The sequence below is a fragment of the Pleurodeles waltl genome, chromosome 7 (genome assembly GCF_031143425.1).
Source record: "Pleurodeles waltl isolate 20211129_DDA chromosome 7, aPleWal1.hap1.20221129, whole genome shotgun sequence".
NCBI lineage: Eukaryota > Metazoa > Chordata > Amphibia > Caudata > Salamandridae > Pleurodeles > Pleurodeles waltl.
Window position 1 is genome coordinate 305,282,652 of NC_090446.1, and position 24,071 is coordinate 305,306,722.

The 24,071-nt window shown below is 45.1% G+C and overlaps 1 protein-coding gene across 1 annotated transcript in view; it reads left to right on the forward strand.

Moving 5' to 3' along the window:
* The window catches only part of CTNNBL1 (catenin beta like 1), a 451,247-nt gene that overhangs the window by 267,852 nt on the left and 159,324 nt on the right, over positions 1-24,071 (forward strand). Inside the window, exon 11 of the mRNA XM_069243733.1 lies at positions 16,487-16,668. Coding sequence (XP_069099834.1) covers positions 16,487-16,668 — 182 coding nt within the window. The remainder of the gene's footprint in view (positions 1-16,486; positions 16,669-24,071) is intronic.

The window sequence follows — 24,071 nt, forward strand, 5'->3', positions numbered from 1 at the left end:
GTACTGGAAGGGTGGATTGGATTGATGTGATTGGATTGGCCTGGGGTGAATTGGATTGGCGTGGGGTGAATGGGATTGGTGTGGGGTGAATTGAATTGAATTGGCATGGGATGGACTGGAGTGAGGTGCATTTGATTAGGGTGGAGTGGGATAGATCGAGATTGGATTGTGGTGGATCGATTTGGATTGGGGTGGATCACATTGGATAGGAGTGCGGTGGATCGGATTGGAATGGATCAGATCGGGGTGCAGTGGATCGGATTGGATGCGGTTGATCAGATTGAGAGGGGTGGATTAGGGTAGGGTGGATTAGGGTGGGGCAGATCAGATTGGAGTATGGTGGATCGGATTGGGTAGGGTTGATTAGGGTGGGTGTATTGGAATGGGGTGGATTGGATTGAGTGTGGTTGATTGGAGTGGGGTGAGTGGATTGTGATGGCTTGAACTGAGTGGGGTGGGTTGGATTGGGAGTGTATCGAATTGGTGTGATGTGGATTGGTGTGAGGTGGATTAATTGGGGGGTGGACTGGATTGGAGTAGGGTAGCTTAAGGTGGTTTGGGGTGGGGTGAATTGTGGTGGAGTATGATGGATTAATTTGGACTGGAGTCGGGGGGGGGGAAAGCAGATTGTATTAAAGTGGGATGAATTGGGGTGGTGTGGGTGGATTGGAGTGGGATTGATTGATTGAGTGGATTGGGTAGCAATGGACCTAACTGAGGTCAGGTGAATTGGAGTGGGAGGATTGGGTTTGAGTGGATTGGTGTAGGGTGGGTTGGGTTGGATTGGATTGTAGTGGACTGGAGTGGGGTGAATTGGATTGGAGTGGGGTTGATTGGACTGGGAAGAATTACCGTAGATTGGGTTGGCATGGGGTGGATTGTGGTGGATTGGAGTAGGGTGGTTAGGATTGGGGTGAGGTGAGGTGGATTCAAGTGGGGCAGTTTTTTGGATTAGAGTCGGTTGTTTGTAATTAGAGTGGGGCAGGTTGGAGTGAGGCAGGTTGTATTGGATTAAAGTGGGGCAGATTGGAGTGGGTCAGATTGTTTTGGAGTGGTGCAGATTGTTGTGGATTTGAGTGGGACGAACTGGAGTGGGACAGATTAGATTGGGGTGGGTTGGAAGGATTAGAGTGGGGTGGTTTGTTGTGGGGTGGATTGGTGTAGATTGTAGTGGGGTGGATTGTGGTGTACTGCACAATTGTGTTAAAGCATCATTTCAGAAATTACGCGTAATAAAGAAGCAATGTCACTTTGCAATATTTGGAACAAGACAAACCTCATCTTGTGAGAATAGTGCCCACGAGCAAAAATAAAAGAACACATAAGTGCAAAGTGCGAAAAGATGACAAAATAAAAGAAAGCTATCTATAAAAAATTAAACTTTGCAATTTAGGTTGTCCTGCTGGGTACGTTTTTGCCTGTTGTAAGCCTGGGCACTAGAAGTTTAAAAGAAGTACCTCATTCACGTCAGAAGCAGCAGGCGGGCACTGGTTAAGTTGAATCAGTTAGTGCTTGATCCCTGCTTCACACACAGCAATGGACAGCTTGGACTGTAGTGACAAATTATGAGGCTATAATGTGGAGTGCCATGGAAGCCAACAAGTGGTAAGCGTCCTGTGGGCTCCAAGCCATTTATCTGTAAATAACAGAGTCTCGCAAGGGAGACGCATGTGCTTGCACGTGCACTGGCAGGCTCGACCCTAAAAATTACCTTTAAAGGTGCAGATTAGGCACACTCTGATCCCCAGACAGTAGCATGGTGATCCCTCATAGGGGCCCATCGTTAGGTTAAGCTTGCAACAACAGGGCAGGCCCTGTACCCAAACCTTCACTGTGCACAGATGAAGGTTGTGCACAGCTGAGCCTGAGTGCAGGACTTGCCCATAGACCTCTCCCCTGTTCAGCCAAAGAAAGGTATTGTATGCTGCAGGTGGGCCATCAGACCTAGACGCAGACAGTTTCCTTTTCAATCAGAATAAAATTGATACGCTTCCTTTGATTATTTTTAAGACTTCCTCAGCAGAATTATACATATCCGGGACCTGAAGAAGGCAAAGGAAGATACAGAGGGGAATAAACAATGATCATAGCCATACAGCCCAAAAAATATCAGTTTTCCAGTTGATGGGTGCTCTGTGTTAACTCTGCCAACCACATCACCTTGCTCCATTCCTTTTCTTGTGTCACGGTTTGATAGCTGATATGTTATTCAGATACTGTTTAAATTTTTCAGTCTCCACATTTTCCTGAGGATGATAACGATGCACAGACAAATTTCCATATCTAATACAAACAAGAATCTTGTAATAAACCGAGATCTTCCATTAGTAATTAGAACTTGTGGAACACCATGCACCTGATTAACTTGTTGTGCTAACTCTTTTGGGTTGGGCAAACCCTCCGAAGCTATAAAATGGCCTATTTCAATCAAACGGTCCATAGCCACTAGAATTATTTATTTATTTGATTTATGCTTTTCACAAATTGCGAACAAACACCCAAAGGTACCTTGTGCTGGAAAAAAACACAGATCTCAATTTAACAGCTGAAAATGCACAAATAAGCCAGATCTTATTCAACGAAAAGCCGGGCCTTGATCAGCTTCCCTAAATGGCTGTAATGACATTTTATTTTAATCTGAGATAGAAAGGCGTTCCACAGTTTCGTAACTACTACTGAAAGAAAGCTGCCTCCAAGCATTGATCTGTGACATCCAAGCAGATTTACCAGTACACTTATTGTGCAAACATGACTCTTGGGAAGTTCAGCACTAAAATCTATTCTTATATTTTGGATATTTTTACCGCTGACTCCTCACCTTGTTAATATTCACAAGGTGTTAGACTGAATCCTGTAACTTGTGAAGCATTTCTCCCGCATGCCAGTAGGTGACTACTTGCAGATCAGCACAACGTTGTTTCAGTAGTGATGAGCAGAGCTGCATATTCTGGCCTCCCATGCACACTGAGGTCAGTTCCTTTTTTTCTGGGCCTTCAGATGTTGATCTGGAGCTTCTCATTGGTCTTTCGACCAGCTTCTAGCAAACGTTTTCCTGAGTGCAATGAAAAATGCTACCCCCTGAAACAACAGAATTTAAATTGCGCAGGGACTGTCGCCAATAGCTGTCCGTGATGGGCCTTCATAAAGTCTGTTTGTGGTGCCTGGGTTAGGAAAATGGCTCCAGGGCCTCTGCTGACAGCGCCCAGGTGAATCTGAAGGCTATACGTGACCATGAAGCCAAGCTGTATATTGCCAAACACAAGAAGACTCCAAACCGTGAAGTCGAAAGGAATGTCCTGTTCCCATTTGTGAAGTCATCACACGGCAGATGGTTGTCACTGTAAAAGTCTTTGGGTAAGTCAAAGGAATAAACATAAGAAATCCAAGCGGGCAAGGGTCTCTTCCCTCCACTCTTGAACTCCTAAAACGTTCCCAAGGTGCCAACGTGCCTTCCTGTTTTGCTCCAGATCTCCGTTTCAGCTGAGTTTGTTCCAGATGCAACCAGAGTTTCCAGGTCCGTCTGTGAATTTGGAGTAAGTTGAAACCTACAGAAAGGCAATGTTGCTTGTATTTGGCAATTTACGGGCTCCCTCTTTTGTTCTTTCGGTCCCCAAGGATTCGCAGGAGCCTCCAGTCAGACTTCCAACTGCATGTCCCCCCTCAGTACCGTCTGTGCTCTTTGGACCCCCATTTGGTTCAGCACCGATTCATGTTCCAGCACCATCACCTGCACAAGTTCCGCATGTACCAACGCCATTGAAGCTGGATGATGATGTACAGCCCATAGTGCTGTCTGACTCTGAGCTTAATCCACCATGACTGAAGTTGCGCCTACATGGCAACTCTTCGGTACTTTACCCTTAGCATATGGTATGGCTGAATCTCTACAGTCTTTTTGCCGCACATTCAAACAATGACAACTATAAACACTGGGATGATTATGTTGCACAATATGATGAGAAAAACTGGTATGAAGAACTTCAGGATAGAATGGGATGAACACTGCACCTGCACCTGCTACTGACCCTGTATCTATCCGGGTCTTGCCACAGAGTAAAGTGCTTCTTTAGCTATAGGGATGTGAATGCGGCTAACGTTTTGGACCTGCAACTTCCAACCATATCTAATGTACTGATAGGAGTGTTACAACCTAGTAAATCTCCCACAGAGCCACTGTGGCTGTTCAATGAGGCTCTTACAGACACTCTTTTAGGCACATGGTTTGAAGCCAATTACAGGGCTGCCTGTTAATAAACAGGTTGCTCGTTGCCGTGACCATGCACCTGGCGACTCTACTTTTCTAACACAGTATCCAATGCCAGAGTGTCTGTGGTGCAGGCATCCAGCAGCAAGGTCATATACCAAAGCATTCCCTACCTCTTCACCTGATCATGAGTCAAAAGGAATAGAGAAATTTGCACACAAATGTTCTCCGCCACAAGCTTTGCTCTGTGGTCATTAAATGCCAGCTGTCACCTGGCCCTCTATTCCCATGCTCTTTGGGACATGGTACTAATTTTCCGGCTGTTGCGGACCACCTCTAGGCGTTCCAACCCAAGCTATTCAGGGTGCCTGCAATGCATTCAAATTTGTAATAAGACCTGGAATAGACACAGCTGATTGTTTTGGTTGCACTATGGGTATTAGTTTGACACGTCCGTGCCACACCTCAGTGAGGTCTATCGGCTTCTCTAGGGCTGTCCAGGCATCCTTGATGGACATGCAGTTTGATGACACTCACCTTTTCAGGTTGAAAACGGACACAACATTTTAAAGAGAAAAAAGCCACAGCAGGTTCTTTGGGCTTTTCTTCTCCCACAAGGCAAATCCATCTGAAATATCTCCCTCTTCGTGGTTATGGTAGAAGCTTTTAGTATCAGCTGACTCCTCTTCCAGAACCCAGGCCTTTCAGCCCTCTAATGGCAGATGTGTCACTCAGAGGCAACAAGAACAGTAGGGACAATGTGAACATGAGTCAGCTCAGTCTCCTACAACATCAGCAGTCACAGCCAGCTGTCCTGTAAATTGTCCTTCGGGCTATGCCCTTCTATTCTTTTCTACTCTGCTGCATTGTGCACTGACTTCATAGTGACACACGGAGGAAAAGCTGTCTTATGGCAGGAAGTCCAGACGTTTTTGACTAAAGGGGCTATAGACAGGATTACAGCCTAGGAGACAGGCACTGGGAATTACTCCCACTACTTCCTTGTGCTGAAGAAGGCTAGAGGCCTTTGTCCTGTTTTAGGTCTTGGCCCGCTCAGTGTTTTCCTGGGGGAGTACAAATTTGAGATGCCAACACTAACCCAGGTTCTGTCTGTCCTGGAGAGTGGATGGTGGTTTGAACCTGCAGGATTTTCACATTTCCATCCGGCAGGCCAAAAGATGCTAAATGTGGTTACAGTGCAACAAGAAAGCCTGTGCCTCTGGAACTGGCGGCACCGCTGAGAGATTTATCTCCCCTGTCAGGATCATAACACCAGGGCAGACAAACTCAGCTGCAAGTGCCTTGCAGATCACAATTACAGTTGTAACCTGAATTGGCACAGGCAGTCTTCCAGCAGTGGGAAGAACCCTGGCTCGATCTTTTTGCCACATCCCAATGTTCTGTGCGCTGGAGTTTCCAAAATAGTTCTCTCTGAGACACCTGCTGTTTAGAGCAGGGATCGGGAATTCTGAATGCCTTCCCATCACTACCCATCCAGCCCGGAGTTCTGAAGGAGATCAGGAACACCTTATCATCTTCTCTTCAGATTCGGATACCAAGCGGTACTGTATTGGGGCAGGAGAGTGTGGTACCCAGAACTCCTGGGTTATAAGCATCTGTCCTTCAATCTAGCTATCACTTCGAGAAGATCTTCTGTCACAGCAAAAGGGCAGGGTGCTGCACCCAGGCCTACACATTTTGCATTTCTGTGCTTGGACATTTGAGTTTGCAACAAATGACCTTTTTGGCCTGCCATCTTTGTCCTTCCATCTTTGTCCTTCCAATGCATGCTTGTCGGGACAAAGTTATGGATTGATTCTGCACCAGCCAAATTAACCCTTTACAGGCAAAATGGTCTGAAGTTTTATTGTTTGTTCTGTCCATAGCCCAGAAAGGACATGCTTTAGGCATGATTAAGGGCTACTTATTGACTCCTTTTGCTTTTTTATGCTGTTGTTGGATCAGCCTTTGTAATTCATATCAGTCATTATGATGAGAATTTTTTAAGGTTTGCAACGTCTATTTCCCCCAAACCCTTTTGTGATGGCTCAGTGTGATTTGAGCTTTGACCTTCCTTTCTTAATGTGCACACCTTTTAAGCCACAGCCCAATCGTACCTTTAGACTTCTGATCTTAAAGACAGTCATTATTGGCCCCATAATATCTGCTAGAAGTATGAGTGAAGTTTAGGCTCTTTCTGTCAATCCACCTTGTAGCACCTTCTTTCAAGATTAGTTGATTTTGAGGACCAGAGCTTAATTTCTACTGAAAGTTGTTTCTCCTTTTCATGTTGGGCAGGCTATCACTGTCCGGCATTCTTTGCTCCTACTCATCCGTTAAAGGAAGAAAGACTTTATTGTTTGGACCATAAAAGAGCATTAAGCTTTTATATGGATCATACCAAGTAATATTGAGTGGATGAGGAGTTCTTTGTAGGGATCTCCTGAGCAAAGAAGAGCAATGCAGCACAAAAACAAATCATCTCTTAATGGCTTGTTCACTGCATAAAGATCTGATAAGCAATGGTTAAGGAGGAGCCCCCAGAAGGCCTAGATGGTCACTCCACCAGGGCCAAAGCCTCTACCACTGCTTTTGCATGCTGAGTGCATGTAGTGGACATATGGTCATTTAGCACTGCTACTTTTACGGTCGGGGCTGTTGGGAGGGGAGTTTTGCCCAGTTGGTCCTGCAAAACTTTTTGATATGAGCCAAGTCATAGACCTACTATCTTGCAAGGTACTGATATGGAATATATTCACTAGTTGAGGAATCTGCGATTAGAAGTATCTATCAGAAGAACAAGTTATTTACCTTCGGTAATGATCTTTTTGGTGGGTTCTCTATCTAACCACAGATTTTCTGTCCAGTCCTCCCAGCTCAGTTTTGTTAACTGGAATATTTTCCATCTTTTCCACTTTCCGATCTGCACGCAACTATTACCAGTCTGCCAGTAGGCTCTGTGTTTAAGGGTATGGATATCGTAGAAAACATCTAACGTCAAGGTGAATGAGTGCACTTGTGTGCACGATGCCACCTGTTGGTGCACACCGGAACAGTTCTAAAAGTTTCCAGATGCACTTTGATGCCTGGAGAACATTCATGTGATGACATCTGCAGTTAGATGCATTATCCATCAGAAATATCATTACCAAAGAAAAGTACATTTTTGTACTGCAGTGGTGGTTAACGAATGAGGAGTGTGTCAAAGGCAGATCTCTCTCTTTTCCCCAACCAGATCTCACAGTCGTGACAGATGCATCACACCAGGGATGGGGTGGCCACATGGAAGAGGGGGTAGATCAGAGGCCTCTGGTCTCCAGCGGAATCCAGGCTTCTTATCAATCATTTGGAGCTCTGAATGATACGACTAGCATTTAAAGCATTCCTTCCCTCTCTCAAAAGGAAAGCAGTGCAAGTGTTCACAGACAACACCACTGCCATGTGGTACTGCAACAAACAAAGGGAGTGGGGTCGTGGGCCCTTTGTCAAGAGGTTCTTCGCCTCTGGACTTGGCAGGAACATCAGGGCATTTCCCTGGTGGTTCAACCCCTGGCGGGCACCTTGAATGCCAGAACAGATTAACTCAGCCGACAATGCGTTTGTTGATCAAGAATGGCGTCTCCATCCGCAGGTGGTGCAAAGTCTTTTCCTTCAGAGTGGAGAACCTTGGTTAGACTTGTTCGCCTCTGTAGAGAATGTGCAATGTCAGCTGTTTTGCCCATTGGAGTTTCCAAGGCCTCACTCACTCAGCGACGCTTCTCATCGCAAGTGGAATTCAGGCCTCCTGTACACCTTTCCGCCCATACCAGTTCTGCCCAGAGTTCTGAAGAAGATCAGGCAAGACCGGGCCCAAGTTATACTGGTGGGCACGAAGAGTCTGGTATCACGAGCTGTTGAGCATGGGCATAGCTCCTCCGATCAGACTGCCTCTTTGGGAGGATCTTCTGTCGCAGCAGCAGGTGTGGGTCCTCCTTCCGAACTTGTCCACCCTCCGCCTCCTTGTGTGGATATTGAGCAGCGACAGTTGACGTCGTTTGACCTGCCACCTGAAGTCTGTAACGTTATCTTGGTAGCCAGGAGTCCCTCATCTAAAACCGTATACGCCTGTCGTTGGAAGAAATTTGTGGCATGGTGCATCGACAAATCTGTTGTTCCTCTATCCGCTCCTCTTTCTCAAGTCCTTCTCTTTATTCTTTTCCTTGCCCAGCACTCTTAAGGGATATCTTTCTGCTATCTCTGCTTTATTGGGGTTACCAGATCAGCCTTCTTTATGTAAATCTCCTATTGTTGGGAGGTTTCTTAAAGGCCTCACACATCTATTTCCTCCTATCCCATTCATCATGCCCCAAGGGATCTAAACCTGGTATTAACATACCTTATGTGTGCCCCGTTTGAGCTGCTTCACAACTGCCCTTTACGCCTCTTAAACCTCAAGACTGTCTTTTTAGTTGCCATTACCTCTGCCCACAGAGTAAGTGAGCTCCAGGCTCTTTCATTTAAGCAACCTTTCCTGGCAATACATCCTGACAAAGTGGTACTTGGCACAAGGGCTTCTTTACTACCTAAAGTAGTGACACCCTTCCATGTCAGAAAATCCATCACCTTGCCTACCTTTTATGCACCCCCACATCTCTCTCATGAAGAGGAGAGACTCCACCGTCTGGATGCAAAAAGAGCGTTGGCACTCTACCTTGATCGTACCAAAGACTTCTGTGTGGACAATCAACTCTTTGTTGGATATGTGGGTGTGAAGAAGGGGAAGGCAGTGCAGAAGAGGACCATTTCCCGATGGGTGCTCTTATGCATCAAAATGTGCTACGCTCTGGCTAAGAAGCAACCTCCTGAAGGTTTGTGTGCTCAATCCACCAGAGCTACTGCTGCTACCACAGCGCTAGCATGGGGCATTCAAGTCCTGGACATCTGTCAGGGAGCGACGTGGACATCTCTGCACACTTTTACCAAACACTACTGCCTGGATAGTCAGTTCCGCAGGAACGGCTACTTTGGTCGTTCGGTCCTTCAGGGCTTCTTGGTGTGATCTTGTTTTGCAGCCCTCCACCGGGGATGTTATTGCTCCGGTATCTATTCAAAGGTAAGTAATCTGCAACTAGAAGTCTCTATCAGATGTACAGGTTACTTACCTTCGGTAACGATATATCTGGTAGAGACATATTCTAGTTGCAGATTCCTTACCTTTGAATAGATAGCCCATCCTCCCCGCACTGCAAACTGATTTCTAGGGTCAGGAACTTCCCCTTAAGGGCCCTAGTCTTGGCGCACCACTCCCAGTGTTCTTCAAGGCTCCGCGCTACTGGCTTGGAAAGTCCTGAAAAGAAACTGACATCAGCACGCCGGGGTGGCGCCTAAATACAACTGCGACGTTATCACGGTGAACACGACACCAACAACACCAGCGGAGTCGACAGACGCCACATGACGGCGTGCAGAGGTACTGCTCGAAGAAAAATCTGTGGATCCAGACTGACGCCTGGGGTAATTCAAAGGTAAGGAATGTGCAACTGGAATATGTCTCTACCAGATATATCGTTACCGAAGGTAAGTAACTCGTACTTTAGTGTCTTATCGGATCTCATAGTAATTAAAGAGCTTTTTCTTGATACCTGAAGCCAGCTTTTTAATTTCTAACCTGTTGTTTAACCAAATCTCTTAGCTTGTATGGGTATGTTCTGCACAATCTTAGTGGTGTAATCATCACACAAACCCTTTGAAGACTAGCTTAATGGTGGATCGCCATTTGTTCATTTTCAAACTCATCTTGCCATGACAGCGCATTGTCTTCTGATTCTTAGTATCTGGCTTATAATCTACCATAAAACCATAGGTAGAGAAAACCAAAGTCCATCTGAGTTGTTTAAAGGTAAGTGTTAAGGCTGATGTCAAAACTTCAGATTCTGTGATCTTTAGATTTCTGTAATGTTAATCCCAGTTCTTAATTTGGAAAAACCATAAGTGCTGGTGTCCAAAGTTTTGATCATAAGTCTGTAGGCAACGCTATTGGATGTCAGGGGGCGACATGCCAATGCTGCAGTCTTGATTCCTTCTCTTGCCTCTTTAATTGTCGACCAGACACTGTCTGCCCCTTTATCTCACTGTTTCACTTTCTTTCTCATCCCTGATTTTCCATGTGTCTGTTTTCTCGTCTTTCTACCTCTCCTCTTTCCCTCATTTGTTTTTCTCTCTCTTCCTTCGGGTCAATGTCTGAAGTAGAAAAATAAGGGCTGATCCTCAAAGATAAATGCTGGTGGGCCCCACCAGCAACCACCGGCTTAAATTAAGCACAGGTTTGTTCCCCTAAAAAAATAATATATTCATTTTCCAAAAGATATCCTAATGACCATAAGTTCGTTATAGTTAGTAGGCATAATTTAGCTCTGATAGTGAAAAATTCTTTGAAATGTCAGCTCTGGATAAATTTGTCCAATGTTGTATTTTTCCGAGACAGAATAACTCTATTGGCATGAGAAGCATGATTTGCACATGATGTCTGGCAAATCTTTTTTTTCAATGTTGTCTTTGCTGAACCGTATATATCCTTTAATTGTTGTGTCTGTGTGTCTGCCCATATTGCTTTGTTAGAAGACAACAAAATGATCTAAATTTCACCAGTAAATATAGTTGAATGGCTGACAGGCAAAAACAGTCAGGATTTTGGAATGCGCAAGTCAAAGTCTAGACTTGAACAACTTTGAGATGATATTTTGGGCCCTAAAGAGTGCTGTTCATGAACAAATGCCCTTAAAGGTCACTGAACGTTAGCAGTTTTGTAAGGAAGAGTGCTCCAAACGTCCTCCCTAGTAAAGGGAGAGACTGATTATTCCTCGAAGGAAATGTTTGCATCAAGTTCAACCTAAAGTACTTCCACCACAGTTCTGCATTATAGGCCATACATTTTCACACAAGGCTGATCAATGTTTGATGATTTATTGTTTATTAAATCATGACAAACTGAAATATGTTATTTGTACAGAAGGTTTGATGTATCTCATATTAAGACTAAAAGGACTAGATGAAGATCAGATATGTCCTAACATGTAAAACTGTAGAATAGTAAGAGTGTACTTTGTTTCACATCATTTGCCAACTTTGGTATCCTGTTTGTTTCTGCATACACATACATATTAACTAAAAACACAAAGTGAAGGTATTGTTAGGTTTCGTTATGTCAACGTAATGTGTGTTTACAAAAAATGCTATTTAATTTAAAAACTGTTCAAATTCGGTAATGGCTGTGAGTTAAACCCGAAATTCCATAAGTTATGCATGTAGTGCATGTGTTATGGCTATCGTATGAGTTTTAGAATGAGGTTTTAACCATAACTTGCAAATTTGAGTGTTGTGTTGGTTTTAATCCACAACAAAACTGCACTGGAACAATGTTTTTTCTTAAATATTAATACACAGACACACAGAATAAAAAATGCTTATTGTGATGATGGAAGTGTGACGGTGAATCAGCCCGTAGTAAACATTTAAGGGTTCTACAGTCAGGCAGGCAGCTATAGAGTTATTCAGACACCTGTCCTGTCTGCGGAAGATGTTTGACCCACTGGGAGCAAATTTTCTTCTATGCAACGGGCGATTCAACAACGTGGAATACATCTAAGATCAACAGCTTGCCTGCGGCAGAATAAATATTTCAAATGTAATCAACCCAGAGCAGTCCAACAGCTATTGATCCCTAAAAGCCTGAACCTGCAGGGGCATGAATTTTCCACAGATCTGCTCTATGCAGTCAACTTCACTCAAGATCAATATGCAATTAGCACATCTCTAAACATACATAAGACGTCTGCTATTCTCCTGCCTGTTCCCGTTACCACATCACACTTTGAACTCACCCTTTCCTCGTCAGAGATATGCAATGTGAGGACAAAGTGGCATCACCAAACATCATTGGTACCCGCACTGCACTGAGTAAGGGAGAATCTCACCTAAGACATTAATCTTGATTCCTCTACTTTATATAGGCACCCATAGTTTATCTCGAATTTATTAGTTATTTGAGGTCGTTTCCAGTTTAGATTATAGGATTTTCTTTGTTGACTTCAGAAATATTGTTCATGTGACTCATTCACGTGAATTTACACACTTTTGGTAACTGTTGCTGTAGGAGGCTGGACTGGCTTGTAGTGAGTACCTAGGGGTACTTGCACCTTGCACCAGGCCCAGTTATCCCTTATTAGTGTATAGGGTGTCTAGCAGCTTAGGCTGATAGATAATGGTAGCTTAGCAGAGCAGCTTAGGCTGAACTAGGAGACGTGTGAAGCTACTACAGTACCACTTAGTGTCATATGCACAATATCATAAGAAAACACAATACACAGTTATACTAAAAATAAAGGTACTTTATTTTTATGACAATATGCCAAAGTATCTTAGAGTGTACCCTCAGGGAGAGGATAGGAAATATACACAAGATATATATACACAATAGCAAAAATATGCAGTATAGTCTTAGAAAACAGTGCAAACAATGTATAGTTACAATAGGATGCAATGGGGAAACATAGGGATAGGGGCAACACAAACCATATACTCCAAAAGTGGAATGCGAACCACGAATGGACCCCAAACCTATGTGACCTTGTAGAGGGTCGCTGGGACTATTAGAAAATAGTGAGAGTTATTAAAATAACCCTCCCCAAGACCCTGAAAAGTGAGTGCAAAGTGCACTAAAGTTCCCCTAAGGACAAAGAAGTCGTGTTAGAGGAATAATGCAGGAAAGACACAAACCAACAATGCAACAACGCTGGATTTCCAATCTGGGGTACCTGTGGAACAAGGGGACCAAGTCCAAAAGTCACAAGCAAGTCGGAGATGGGCAGATGCCCAGGAAATGCCAGCTGCGGGTGCAAAGAAGTTTCTACTGGACAGAAGAAGCTGCGGTTTCTGCAGGAACGCAAAGGGCTAGAGACTTCCCCTTTGGAGGACGGATCCCTCTTGCCTTTTAGAGTCGTGCAGAAGTGTTTTCCCGCCGAAAGAACGCCAACAAGCCTTGCTAGCTGCAAATCGTGCGGTTAGCGTTTTTGGATGCTGCTGTGGCCCAGGAGGGACCAGGAGGTCGCAAATTGGACCAGGAGGTAGAGGGGACATCGAGCAAGACAAGCAGCAGGTAGCACCCGGAGAAGTGCCAGAAACAGGCACTACGAGGATGCGTGAAATAGTGCTCACCCGAAGTCGCACAAAGAAGTCCCACGTCGCCGGAGAACAACTTAGGAGGTCGTGCAATGCAGGTTAGAGTGCCGTGGACCCAGGCTGGACTATGCACAAAGGATTTCCGCCGGAAGTGCACGGAGGCCGGAGTAGCTGCAAAAGTCGCGGTTCCCAGCAATGCAGTCTAGCGAGGTGAGGCAAGGACTTACCTCCACCAAACTTGGACTGAAGAGTCACTGGACTGTGGGGGCCACTTGGACAGAGTTGCTGGATTCGAGGGACCTCGCTCGTCGTGCTGAGAGGAGACCCAAGGGACTGGTAATGCAGCTTTTTGGTGCCTGCGGTTGCAGGGGGAAGATTCCGTCGACCCACGGGAGATTTCTTCGGAGCTTCTAGTGCAGAGAGGAGGCAGACTACCCCCACAGCATGCACCACCAGGAAAACAGTCGAGAAGGCGGCAGGATCAGCGTTAGAGTTGCAGTAGTCGTCTTTGCTACTATGTTGCAGTTTTGCAGGCTTCCAGCGCGGTCAGCAGTCGATTCCTTGGCAGAAGGTGAAGAGAGAGATGCAGAGGAACTCGGATGAGCTCTTGCATTCGTTATCTAAAGTTTCCCCAGAGACAGAGACCCTAAATAGCCAGAAAAGAGGGTTTGGCTACTTAGGAGAGAGGATAGGCTAGCAACACCTGAAGGAGCCTATCACAAGGAGTCTCTGACGTCACCTGGTGGCACTGGCCACTCAGAGCAGTCCAGTGTGCCAGCAGCACCTCTGTTTCCAAGATGGCAGAGGTCTGGAGCACACTGGAGGAGCTCTGGACACCTCCCAGGGGAGGTGCAGGTCAGGGGAGTGGTCACTCCCCTTTCCTTTGTCCAGTTTCGCGCCAGAGCAGGGCTAAGGGGTCCCCTGAACCGGTGTAGACTGGCTTATGCAGAATTGGGCACCTCTGTGCCCAACAAAGCATTTCCAGAGGCTGGGGGAGGCTACTCCTCCCCTGCCTTCACACCATTTTCCAAAGGGAGAGGGTGTAACACCCTCTCTCAGAGGAAGCCCTTTGTTCTGCCATCCTGGGCCAGGCCTGGCTGGACCCCAGGAGGGCAGATGCCTGTCTGAGGGGTTGGCAGCAGCTGCAGTGAAACCCCAGGAAGGGCAGTTTGGCAGTACCAGGGTCTGTGCTACAGACCACTGGGATCATGGGATTGTGCCAACTATGCCAGGATGGCATAGAGGGGGCAATTCCATGATCATAGACATGTTACATGGCCATATTCGGAGTTACCATTGTGAAGCTACATATAGGTAGTGACCTATATGTAGTGCACGCGTGTAATGGTGTCCCCGCACTCACAAAGTCAGGGAAATTGGCCCTGAACAATGTGGGGGCACCTTGGCTAGTGCCAGGGTGCCCTCACACTAAGTAACTTTGCACCTAACCTTTACCAGGTAAAGGTTAGACATATAGGTGACTTATAAGTTACTTAAGTGCAGTGTAAAATGGCTGTGAAATAACGTGGACGTTATTTCACTCAGGCTGCAGTGGCAGGCCTGTGTAAGAATTGTCAGAGCTCCCTATGGGTGGCAAAAGAAATGCTGCAGCCCATAGGGATCTCCTGGAACCCCAATACCCTGGGTACCTCAGTACCATATACTAGGGAATTATAAGGGTGTTCCAGTAAGCCAATGTAAATTGGTAAAAATGGTCACTAGCCTGTTAGTGACAATTTGGAAAGAAATGAGAGAGCATAACCACTGAGGTTCTGGTTAGCAGAGCCTCAGTGAGACAGTTAGGCACCACACAGGGAACACATACATATAGGCCACAAACCTATGAGCACTGGGGTCCTGACTAGCAGGGTCCCAGTGACACATAACAAACATACTGAAAACATAGGGTTTTCACTATGAGCACTGGGCCCTGGCTAGCAGGATCCCAGTGAGACAGTAAAAACACCCTGACATACACTCACAAACAGGCCAAAAGTGGGGGTAACAAGGCTAGAAATAGGCTACTTTCTCACAGTTGCAAAGAGACTTTAAAATGTACTTTGTTTCCAATTTCCTAAAATACTGTGCCTTCCACAAAGTATACCCCAAAGCTGTAAATCGACATTGTTTTTCTGTTACATTGTACTCAAAGCTCTGTAAATTCCATGTTTGCAAAGACGTTTCTCACACATTACTTAAAAGGCATAAATACCACCTTCATTGTACAACGTTAGTGACATTGTGCAGGAGGCAGACATGCCGGCAAACATTTCAGAGTTCTCAAGTATCCAGTCTATCCGTAGCTATTCAGTCCAGGGTCGTCTTTGCATTATGAGACTAGCCAGTATTGTGTAATGAGATTAACTGGACAGTAAATCCCAAACTACAAAAACCCTGGACTGGGTGTGTTTTTCAGACCTGGGACAGGAAAACTTCAGAGCTCTGAAGTATGCACCTTGAAACCAAAAGGTATGCCACAGAATCCATGTGAAGCATTTTCCATAAAGACAGTTTTCTTATAAGCACTTTGCATCAGTATGAGGCCAGTAGTTGTGGTTTTCCTATATGTGTAACTACACTTCGTTTGACACCATTTCTAAAACACTGTACAAACTCTGAGCATTTCATATAACTGGCATCTTAAATTTCTTTCAACATAGCAGTGTCTGTATTTTTTTTTTTAACACTGCCGGGCGTAGACGTTTATGGGCAAACTTCTATTTAAGTGACCCCGTTTTTGCTTTTACCTGCTCACATCCTTAGGGAATGCTTCAAATGACTTACTGTTCCTGTAGCCTAACTTCGTGATATGTGCATAGCAGCGCTTACAAGGCCAAACAGGAGTGGTTCTGTTCTTTCATTGAACCTCTGCTTTCAAGCTGTGATGTCTACTTCATATCAAACACCTAAGCTCCGGCGGTATAGAAATGTAACAGATAATCAAGGCTGTCTTGGGGATGTGAAAGATGTATCACTCATTAGCACGCTGGTGCAATATTTTCTTGCTGTCTTTTGTGAGGCACTCGCTGGTGCTTGCCATGCTTTCTCAACAGTCCCATCTGATATCAGAATATTTCTTTTTTCCACAACTTCTCTGATTAAAGATCACTTTCCTTTCAATCACAGGGAAAAGAAAATGTCTCGCAGTAGCGCTTTGAAGGTCCTGGACCACGCAATGATTGGCTCAGAGGGCACAGATAACTGTCACAAGTTTGTGGACATATTGGGCCTGAGGACAATTTTCCCATTGTTCATGAAGTCACCGAAGAAGATCAGGAAGATGGGAACCTCTGAGAAGGAGCACGAAGGTAGGACTGTCAATTAGGTTTTAATAAATAGCTTCTGTCTGTACTGAGAATATCACCCTCTTCCACCTGCGCCATCAAATGGTATTTTAAATATTGTGTTGCACAGAAATTCATGTTAGCAGTTTTCGTAAAAACGAATCCCTATTACATGAGAGGTAGCGAAATAATTATACACCAACGCTACTACATTGGGATTCCTTTTGTAATCCAGTTCCACAAATGTGTAGTTTTAGCAGACCCGCATATTAAACATGTTTGTTGTGATGTCTGATTGTCATATGCTGGGACGGGCTCCATTATGGGCTCTGTCTTTGTGGGAAGGTATTGACATACCAACTCAAACAAAAGCATGTGAAAGAAAGGTTCTTCTATTCTAGAAGAGGCTTTCCTAAGGCAGTTTAATCTAGAGAATAATCAGGAACGATACACAAAACCATTTCCGGTTAGGCACCGCACCTCGAGCTCATCTCTGAGTTGGAGGCACAACTGTGACCATCTGCATATACAGTTTGCCCCTTCTTTCAAAGCTTCAAATCCCTTCTCAAAAACCTGCTTACTTGAGGTGAACTTATTCCTACCTACTTAACTCCCACCTTGTAGCTGAACCCCATGCTCCCCTAAATACTTTGCACGTTGTGTCCTTCTCCAAACCATTTCCCCTTTAAGTGAACTCTTGGTGTTGCACGACGTCCTTAAACTTCCGCAGTTTCCATGTTTACCTGTCTCCCATTACCAGTCGCTTGCCATTACTCTCCAGCTGTGAAGGATCTTTTTGACCAATGGTCCAAGGGTGCCTATGGAGTTTTTTTAATTTCTTTTACTGTCTTCATGCACTTCAGGTGTTTTTGTGCCTGTACTCTTGATTGTTTGCAACACTGTCCTATTTTGCTCGTAGGTCTCACGTATATGATCAGTTATGCCTCACACAAATAGTTGCTGCATTAGACTTCTTGATGCCAATTCTTATCAATCCATGTTACAATCTAAGTTACATATTAGGCTCTAACTCAGTCATGTATATTTACCTCAAACTGCTTAAAATCTGCTACGTCATGTCTGCTAACTATTGAAGGACTCCTTTGACCAGTGGTGCCCTATGTAATGATGTTTACTTTATGCTGCCCTCTTATTTATTCCGGTGACTATGTATTTATAATCCTAATTGTTCGACTTTTTGCCTTACGCAGGGTCATCCCTAGTCTTTTTGCCTCCTTCCTCCTGGTTTTTCTGACCTCTCACTGTTGGCTCTAGTACTCTGAGCACTTTATCACTGCCGACCAGTGCTAAAGTGCAGGTGCTCTCCCATCTAAAGTTGGTATGATTGGCTTATACCTAATTGGCATATTTAATTTACCTATAAGCCCCTTGTACAGTGGTATCTCTATACCCAGGTCCTGTAAATTAAATGCTACTAGTGGGCCTGCAGCGCTGCTTGCGCCACCCACTGAAGTAGCCTTACAAACCTGTCTCAGGCCTGCTAGCGCAGGGCCTGTGTGCGCAGTTTTCCGCCACAGGGACCTGGCATCTAAATTTACTTGCCAGGCCCAGAACTCCCCTTTTACTACATGTAAGTCACCCCTAAGGTACGCCATAGCTAGCCCTATTGGCAGGGTGCCATGTATGTAGAAAGGCAGGACATGTGCCATATTGCATGGCCTATCCTAGTAGTGACAAACAGCCTAACTTGGTGTCTCACTGCTGTGAGTGCTGCCTTCTCATAGGATTGCATTAGAAATGCCCTGCCTTATGTGTAAGGGGTATTGTCTGATTTATGAGGGGTAGCGTAGGCGTGTTTGGTATGGTTGTGATGGTGATAATAAATGCTGCTTACTGGTGTGGGTGTATTTTTAATTACTATCACAGAAATGCCACTTCTAGAAAGTGCGCATTTATCTGTGCTTATGACTCTGGTGTTTTGCAGCTTGACTCCAATCCACGTCTGGGCAGAGTGACAGTTGGGGCTTTGTGCATACTTTTCAGACCGGCTGTACACAGGGAGGGTGGAGGTGTCACAGAGGTGCATCTGCATACTGAATAGTCTTCCTGGGCTGAGAGAAGGGAGAGGCGGAGCACAACTGCATTTGTATAGACTGTGCCCTGGCCTCACACAATAGGGTCGTTAACCCCCCACTCATGTTTGGAGCCTGTGCTGAAAGGAGAGAGGGGGCACTCCCAGAACCAGTTGTAACTGGCTGAAACCTCCTCTCCCTACCATGGTAAAACACTGTAAGAACTGACTATAAGTTCAGGGGAATTTTCCCCACAATTTGGAGACTCTTGGAATCATCTTGGAACTGGACACCAAAGGCTGAAAGGACTCACCAGGAACCGCCATGCACTGCTGCTGCTGTGCTGACCTGTGACCTGCCTGGTCACTGTGAAGGACTTGCCACCTGCTGCCTTTCCCTTGTGCTGGCCTGTAGCTGGGCCCTCCACCTGAGGACCTTGTCTTAAGATTCAGCTCCCCAGGGGCAGGGTGCTGTGGCCCCTGATCCCTGCATCCATTTCTTCACGAGGGGTGCTTCTCTGTGGTTTGCAGCGCGCTTATGGAGCCTTGGGAGCTCTTAGGCTCCTGGATGCATTGTGCCCCTTTAAATAAGATCACCGCAGCGGCCCGGGAAGCTGGAAGAACACTTGCGCACCTCATCGGGTGCAGGCGAGTGTCTGCTCGGGCCCCAGGAGGGGTCCGATCTTCTTGTAGCTTCACGGCAGGACCAGGGGAAGGCCGGGGAGTGCCCCCTGGCCTCTGCGTTAGGAGCAGGACGCTCCTTTTCTGCTGTTAGGTAAAATGGGCATCACTGTGGGCCCCCCCCTTGGTGGAAGGGCCAGTGGAGGCCTGGGGGGGCCCCCAGAGATCGTGTGCCCCAGGAGGGGCCTGTCATTAAACCGGAGGGGGTGCGTGGTGCCCCCCTCCTGCCCTAAGTTGTTTTTGCTGGCTTTGGCCCCCCTCGTGAGGGCCGGTTGAGGTCCTGGGGGGCCCCCAGTAATCACGGTCCCCAGAGGGGCCTGTCTATAAAAGAGAGGAGGTGCATGTCGCCCTCCTCTGACCCCAGAGTATAAGGGAGGCCCCCGTTTTGCGCATAGGATCGTCGGGGGCACCATTGTTCGCCTTCTAGGCACTGGAGGTGTCTTCATCCAACCAGGTACTGTTTAAAGGACCAATATAGTTGCAATCCAAAGTTCTTTCTACAGAGTTTTGTTTGATTCATATATTACCTACCTGCGTTTGATGTTTTTAACGTATGTGTATGCAAGTGTTCCTTTTATGGACATGCTTGCTAATATGTTTTTCTAACTTGCCATATGTTTTCTAATGTTCCTACTATGGGCATTTTATGATATTCTTATGACAAGTGCTGTGATGTAATAACGTGTTTTCCTGACTACTGCTTATGTTGCAGAATACTGAGTAACCTGTGTGTTGTGTGACTACTGCTAGGTTGCAGAGTAACTAATGTGTAACATTCCGACAACTGCTAAGGTAGCAGGATAGTACTGATATGTGATGTTTGGTCTGATAATTGCGTTGTGTGCAATACAGTATATTTTCATATAATCTGGTGTTGTGTTTCCTTTGTGGTGGGGATATTGCGTCACATGTGTTGTGTGTGGTGTGCAAACGCTCTACACATTGCCTCCGGGTTAAGCCTGACTGCTCGTGTCAAGCTACCAAGGGGGTGAGCAGGGGTTATCTTGGACGTGTAACTCCCTTGCCCTGACTAAAGTGGGTAAGTTTTGCCTGGCTGAGGTGCATACCCTAGCCAACCAGAAACCCCAATTCTAACACTAATTATTTGTAACCCAGTCTGTTTTACTTCAAGCCGCATTTATGACCAGTTGTGCCCTATAAAAATTGCTGCTTTATTTTAATTGCATTGTATTGTATTGTAATAGTATTTATATAGCGCTTACTACCCCTGACGAGGCGTCAAAGCGCTTTTCGGTGAGCAGCATGCTACTCTGGAACCCAAAAGGAATTAGTGGTGGATTAGTATAGGGAAATATGAGTACAGTTTTTGTATTATTATGAGCTAATTTGAGCTGAGGATATGTGAGTTTGTTAGTTAGATTGACTGGAGTAATGGAGGGGTGGAGGAGGGAAGAATCCAGAAGTGTTAATTGGGAGTTAATGGTAATAGGATTTAGGCTTGGGATGAGTAAAGGGAGGATGGAGGAGGGAAGAGTCTGTGAAAAGGGTTAGGGAGATCATAGTAGCAGGGTGAGATAAATGAGGGAGAATATTGTGGGGTTGTTTGGGAGAACATGGTAGTAAAGTGAGGTTTGGGTAAGTTAGATGTGGAAGCGGAGGGAAGAGCTTAGGCCGAGTTATTTAGGAGATGAAAGTAGTAGAATGTGTTTGGAATGAGTCAGAGTGGGAATGGAGGATAGATTGATTAGAGACATGATATATGGTGATGGGTAGATAAGTGTGATATAAGATACGAGCAGGGATTCCTAAGTATCTAGTATAACAACTTATCTAGGAGTTATGCAATGACCTATGAACACGTTAAGCATAGAATAACATACACACACACACACACACACACACACACATATATATATATATATATATATATATATATATATATATATATATATATATATATAGATCTACACACACATACACACATGACTACACACATATATGTACATACATATACATATTTAAACCATGGGTAAATATACATTAGTTAAACATGTTTAAAGAGTGTGTGTGTAATTTATTGTTGTGACATAGTGATACAGATTTTCTAAAGAACTATATATAACTAGAATATACACATAATCAGATAAACAATATTTATCAACATAGGCATATGCCGTCCTTAGCTGTTTGAATATGGTGGTTATGAAGGAAAGAGCCAACTCTTGAGAAGTTTTCTGAAGACAAGATAGTTATCTGTGGCTCTTACAGTTGGGGGTAAAGAATTCCATAATTTGGCTGCTTGAACGGAGAAGGATGTACCACTTATAGCAGGGTTCTACAAAGTCAGCCCCGAAGAGCCAGGTCCACACCAGGTCCCCAGCACACCCACATTTAGAAAAAAGATGTTTCAGAAATCTACATCTTTCCAAATGTGGACATGCCAAAAATCTGCCATGGACCAGGCTCTCCACGACCGACCCCGCAGAACCCTGACCTGTAGTCTTTTTTGGTCTGGTGGTGTTCTAAGACGGGGTGCCAATCTTGAGCGGAGGTTTCTTTGTTGATTGTATTTGGTTATTTTGTTTCTGATCAAAAGCGGTCCTGTTACATGTATAGCTTTGTGGGTGATGCAAAGCAGCTTGAAAGTGCATCTTCTGGCAATGGGTAACCAGTGTAGTGCTCTCAAGGCAGGAGAGATGTGGGCTTGTGGCTTTACATGTAATAGTACCCTGGCAGCGGAGTTCGGAGTACGTTGTAGTTTTTTCACAATAGATAGAGATGATCCATTGTAAAGGCCATTGGCATAATCCAGTTTGGATAGTACAAGCAAGATAGTAGCTTACACCTTGTGTGGAAATCCAAGGTGGGGGAAGATGTGTCACAGAGTCTTCAAGGTGATGAAGCTAGTTCGTGCTAGTTTGTCCACTTGGGCATTCATAGTTAACTTGGAGTCCATGGTGATTCCAAGGTTTTTAACTTCCTTGGATAATTGAGGAGGTGGTCTGAGGTGGTCAGGCCAGGCGCACGTGGGTCATAACTTTTCCAGTCCCCACGTATGAGTATTTCTGTTTTGGAGGCATTTTGTTTGAGATGGCTCCAGGTCATCCACTGATCAACGGCTCTGAGGCAACTGAAGATTTCTGAGTTTTCAATGTTTTTGGGGCATTCTAATCTAAGTAGTATTTGTGTGTCATCTGCATAGTTGTGGCATAAGAGATGAAAATCATTGATCAGTTTTGGTAATGATATCATGTAGATGTTGAAAAGCAAAGGTCAGCTGATTTATCCTTGGGGGACCCCTGCTTTTGTGAGGTAGGGTTTGGACGAGAAGGGGGGAGAATAGATGATATTAAATCTTTTTTGAAGGTAGGATGTAATCCACCTGAGAGCAGTCCCTTCTATGCCGGCTTCGTGGAGCCTTTGAATTACGGTGTCATGGTCAACCGTATCAAACGCAGCCGAGAGGTCCAAGAGAAGTAGTGCAGCAACTCCCTTGCGGTCAACTGTGTTTTTAAGATCATCCCAGATTGCTATGAGTGCCGATTCAGTGCCTCTTCCTGGGCAGAATCCAGTTTGGAAGTCAATGAATTGTGACATTTGGGAGAATGCTGCTCTTTCTATCAATTTGCCCAGGAAAGGTCCGTTTGTGATTGGCCTGTAGTTGTTGGGGTCTTGCTGGTCTAGGTTTGTTTTCTTTAATAATGGTCGTATGTATGCCTTTTTCAGGTCTACAGGAAAAGTTCCTGTAGTTAAAGAGTTGTTGATGATTCTTCTTACAGGTGTGGCAGCAGAAGTAGATAAAAGAATGTTCTTGAAGATCTGTGGTGGACAAGGGTCAGAAGGGCAACCGGAAGGTCTGCTTGCTTTGACCAAATCCATAAATTCACCTTGGGATATTTGTTTGAAGGACTGTAGAGGCTGGGTTGGTATATTCGTAGAGGGTATTTTAGTAAAGGGGTTGGTGCTGGTGGTTTTCTTTTGTTTTAAATAGGAGTCCAATGTGTCTGCCTTGGTTGTGTAATGAGTTGCCAGTTTGTTTGTGAAATCTTGAGTAGTGGGCAAGGCATGGGAGGTGAATAATCCAGTCTACACTGGTTCAGGGACCTCCAGTCCCTGCTCTGGCGCGAACCTGGACAAAGAAAAAGGGAGTGACCACTCCCCTGTTCATCACCACCCCGGGGTCGTGCCCAGAGCTCCTCCAGAGTGTCCCTGGGTTTTGCCATCTTGGATTCCACGGTGGTGGGACATTCTGGGAGCATCTGAGTGGCCAGTGCCAGCAGGTGATGTCAGAGACCCCTCCTGATAGGTTCTTACCTGATTATGATTTTATTTCTTGGTGTGGGTACTCCTGATTACATTCTAGGTTCTACCTCATTTATGTCTGATGAGAACTGCAAAATGATATCTGCTGTGTCACCTACTAGTTAACGCACAACTACCTAATTATCATACTGTCTGCAAGTCACACTCCATAGCAAAATCCACAATGTTCTTTGTTTTCATGCTCAAATGTGAATTTCATTGTTCATACTAGCAAGAGTTGCCTGGCGAAGCCACGAATAGAAAGAACATGGTGTTATGCAGGCATCTGCAGTTCAGAGTTTGGTGGGAAAGAGAGAAAAACGAGTAGGAGCTGTGCCTTCCATGTACCTCTGTGTCCTGCTTCGAGGGTCTCATGTGATCTAAGCTGTAGCACATAGCATTTGGCGATGGTAGTTAAGTACTATTGAAATGTGTCTATAAATATTGTTTG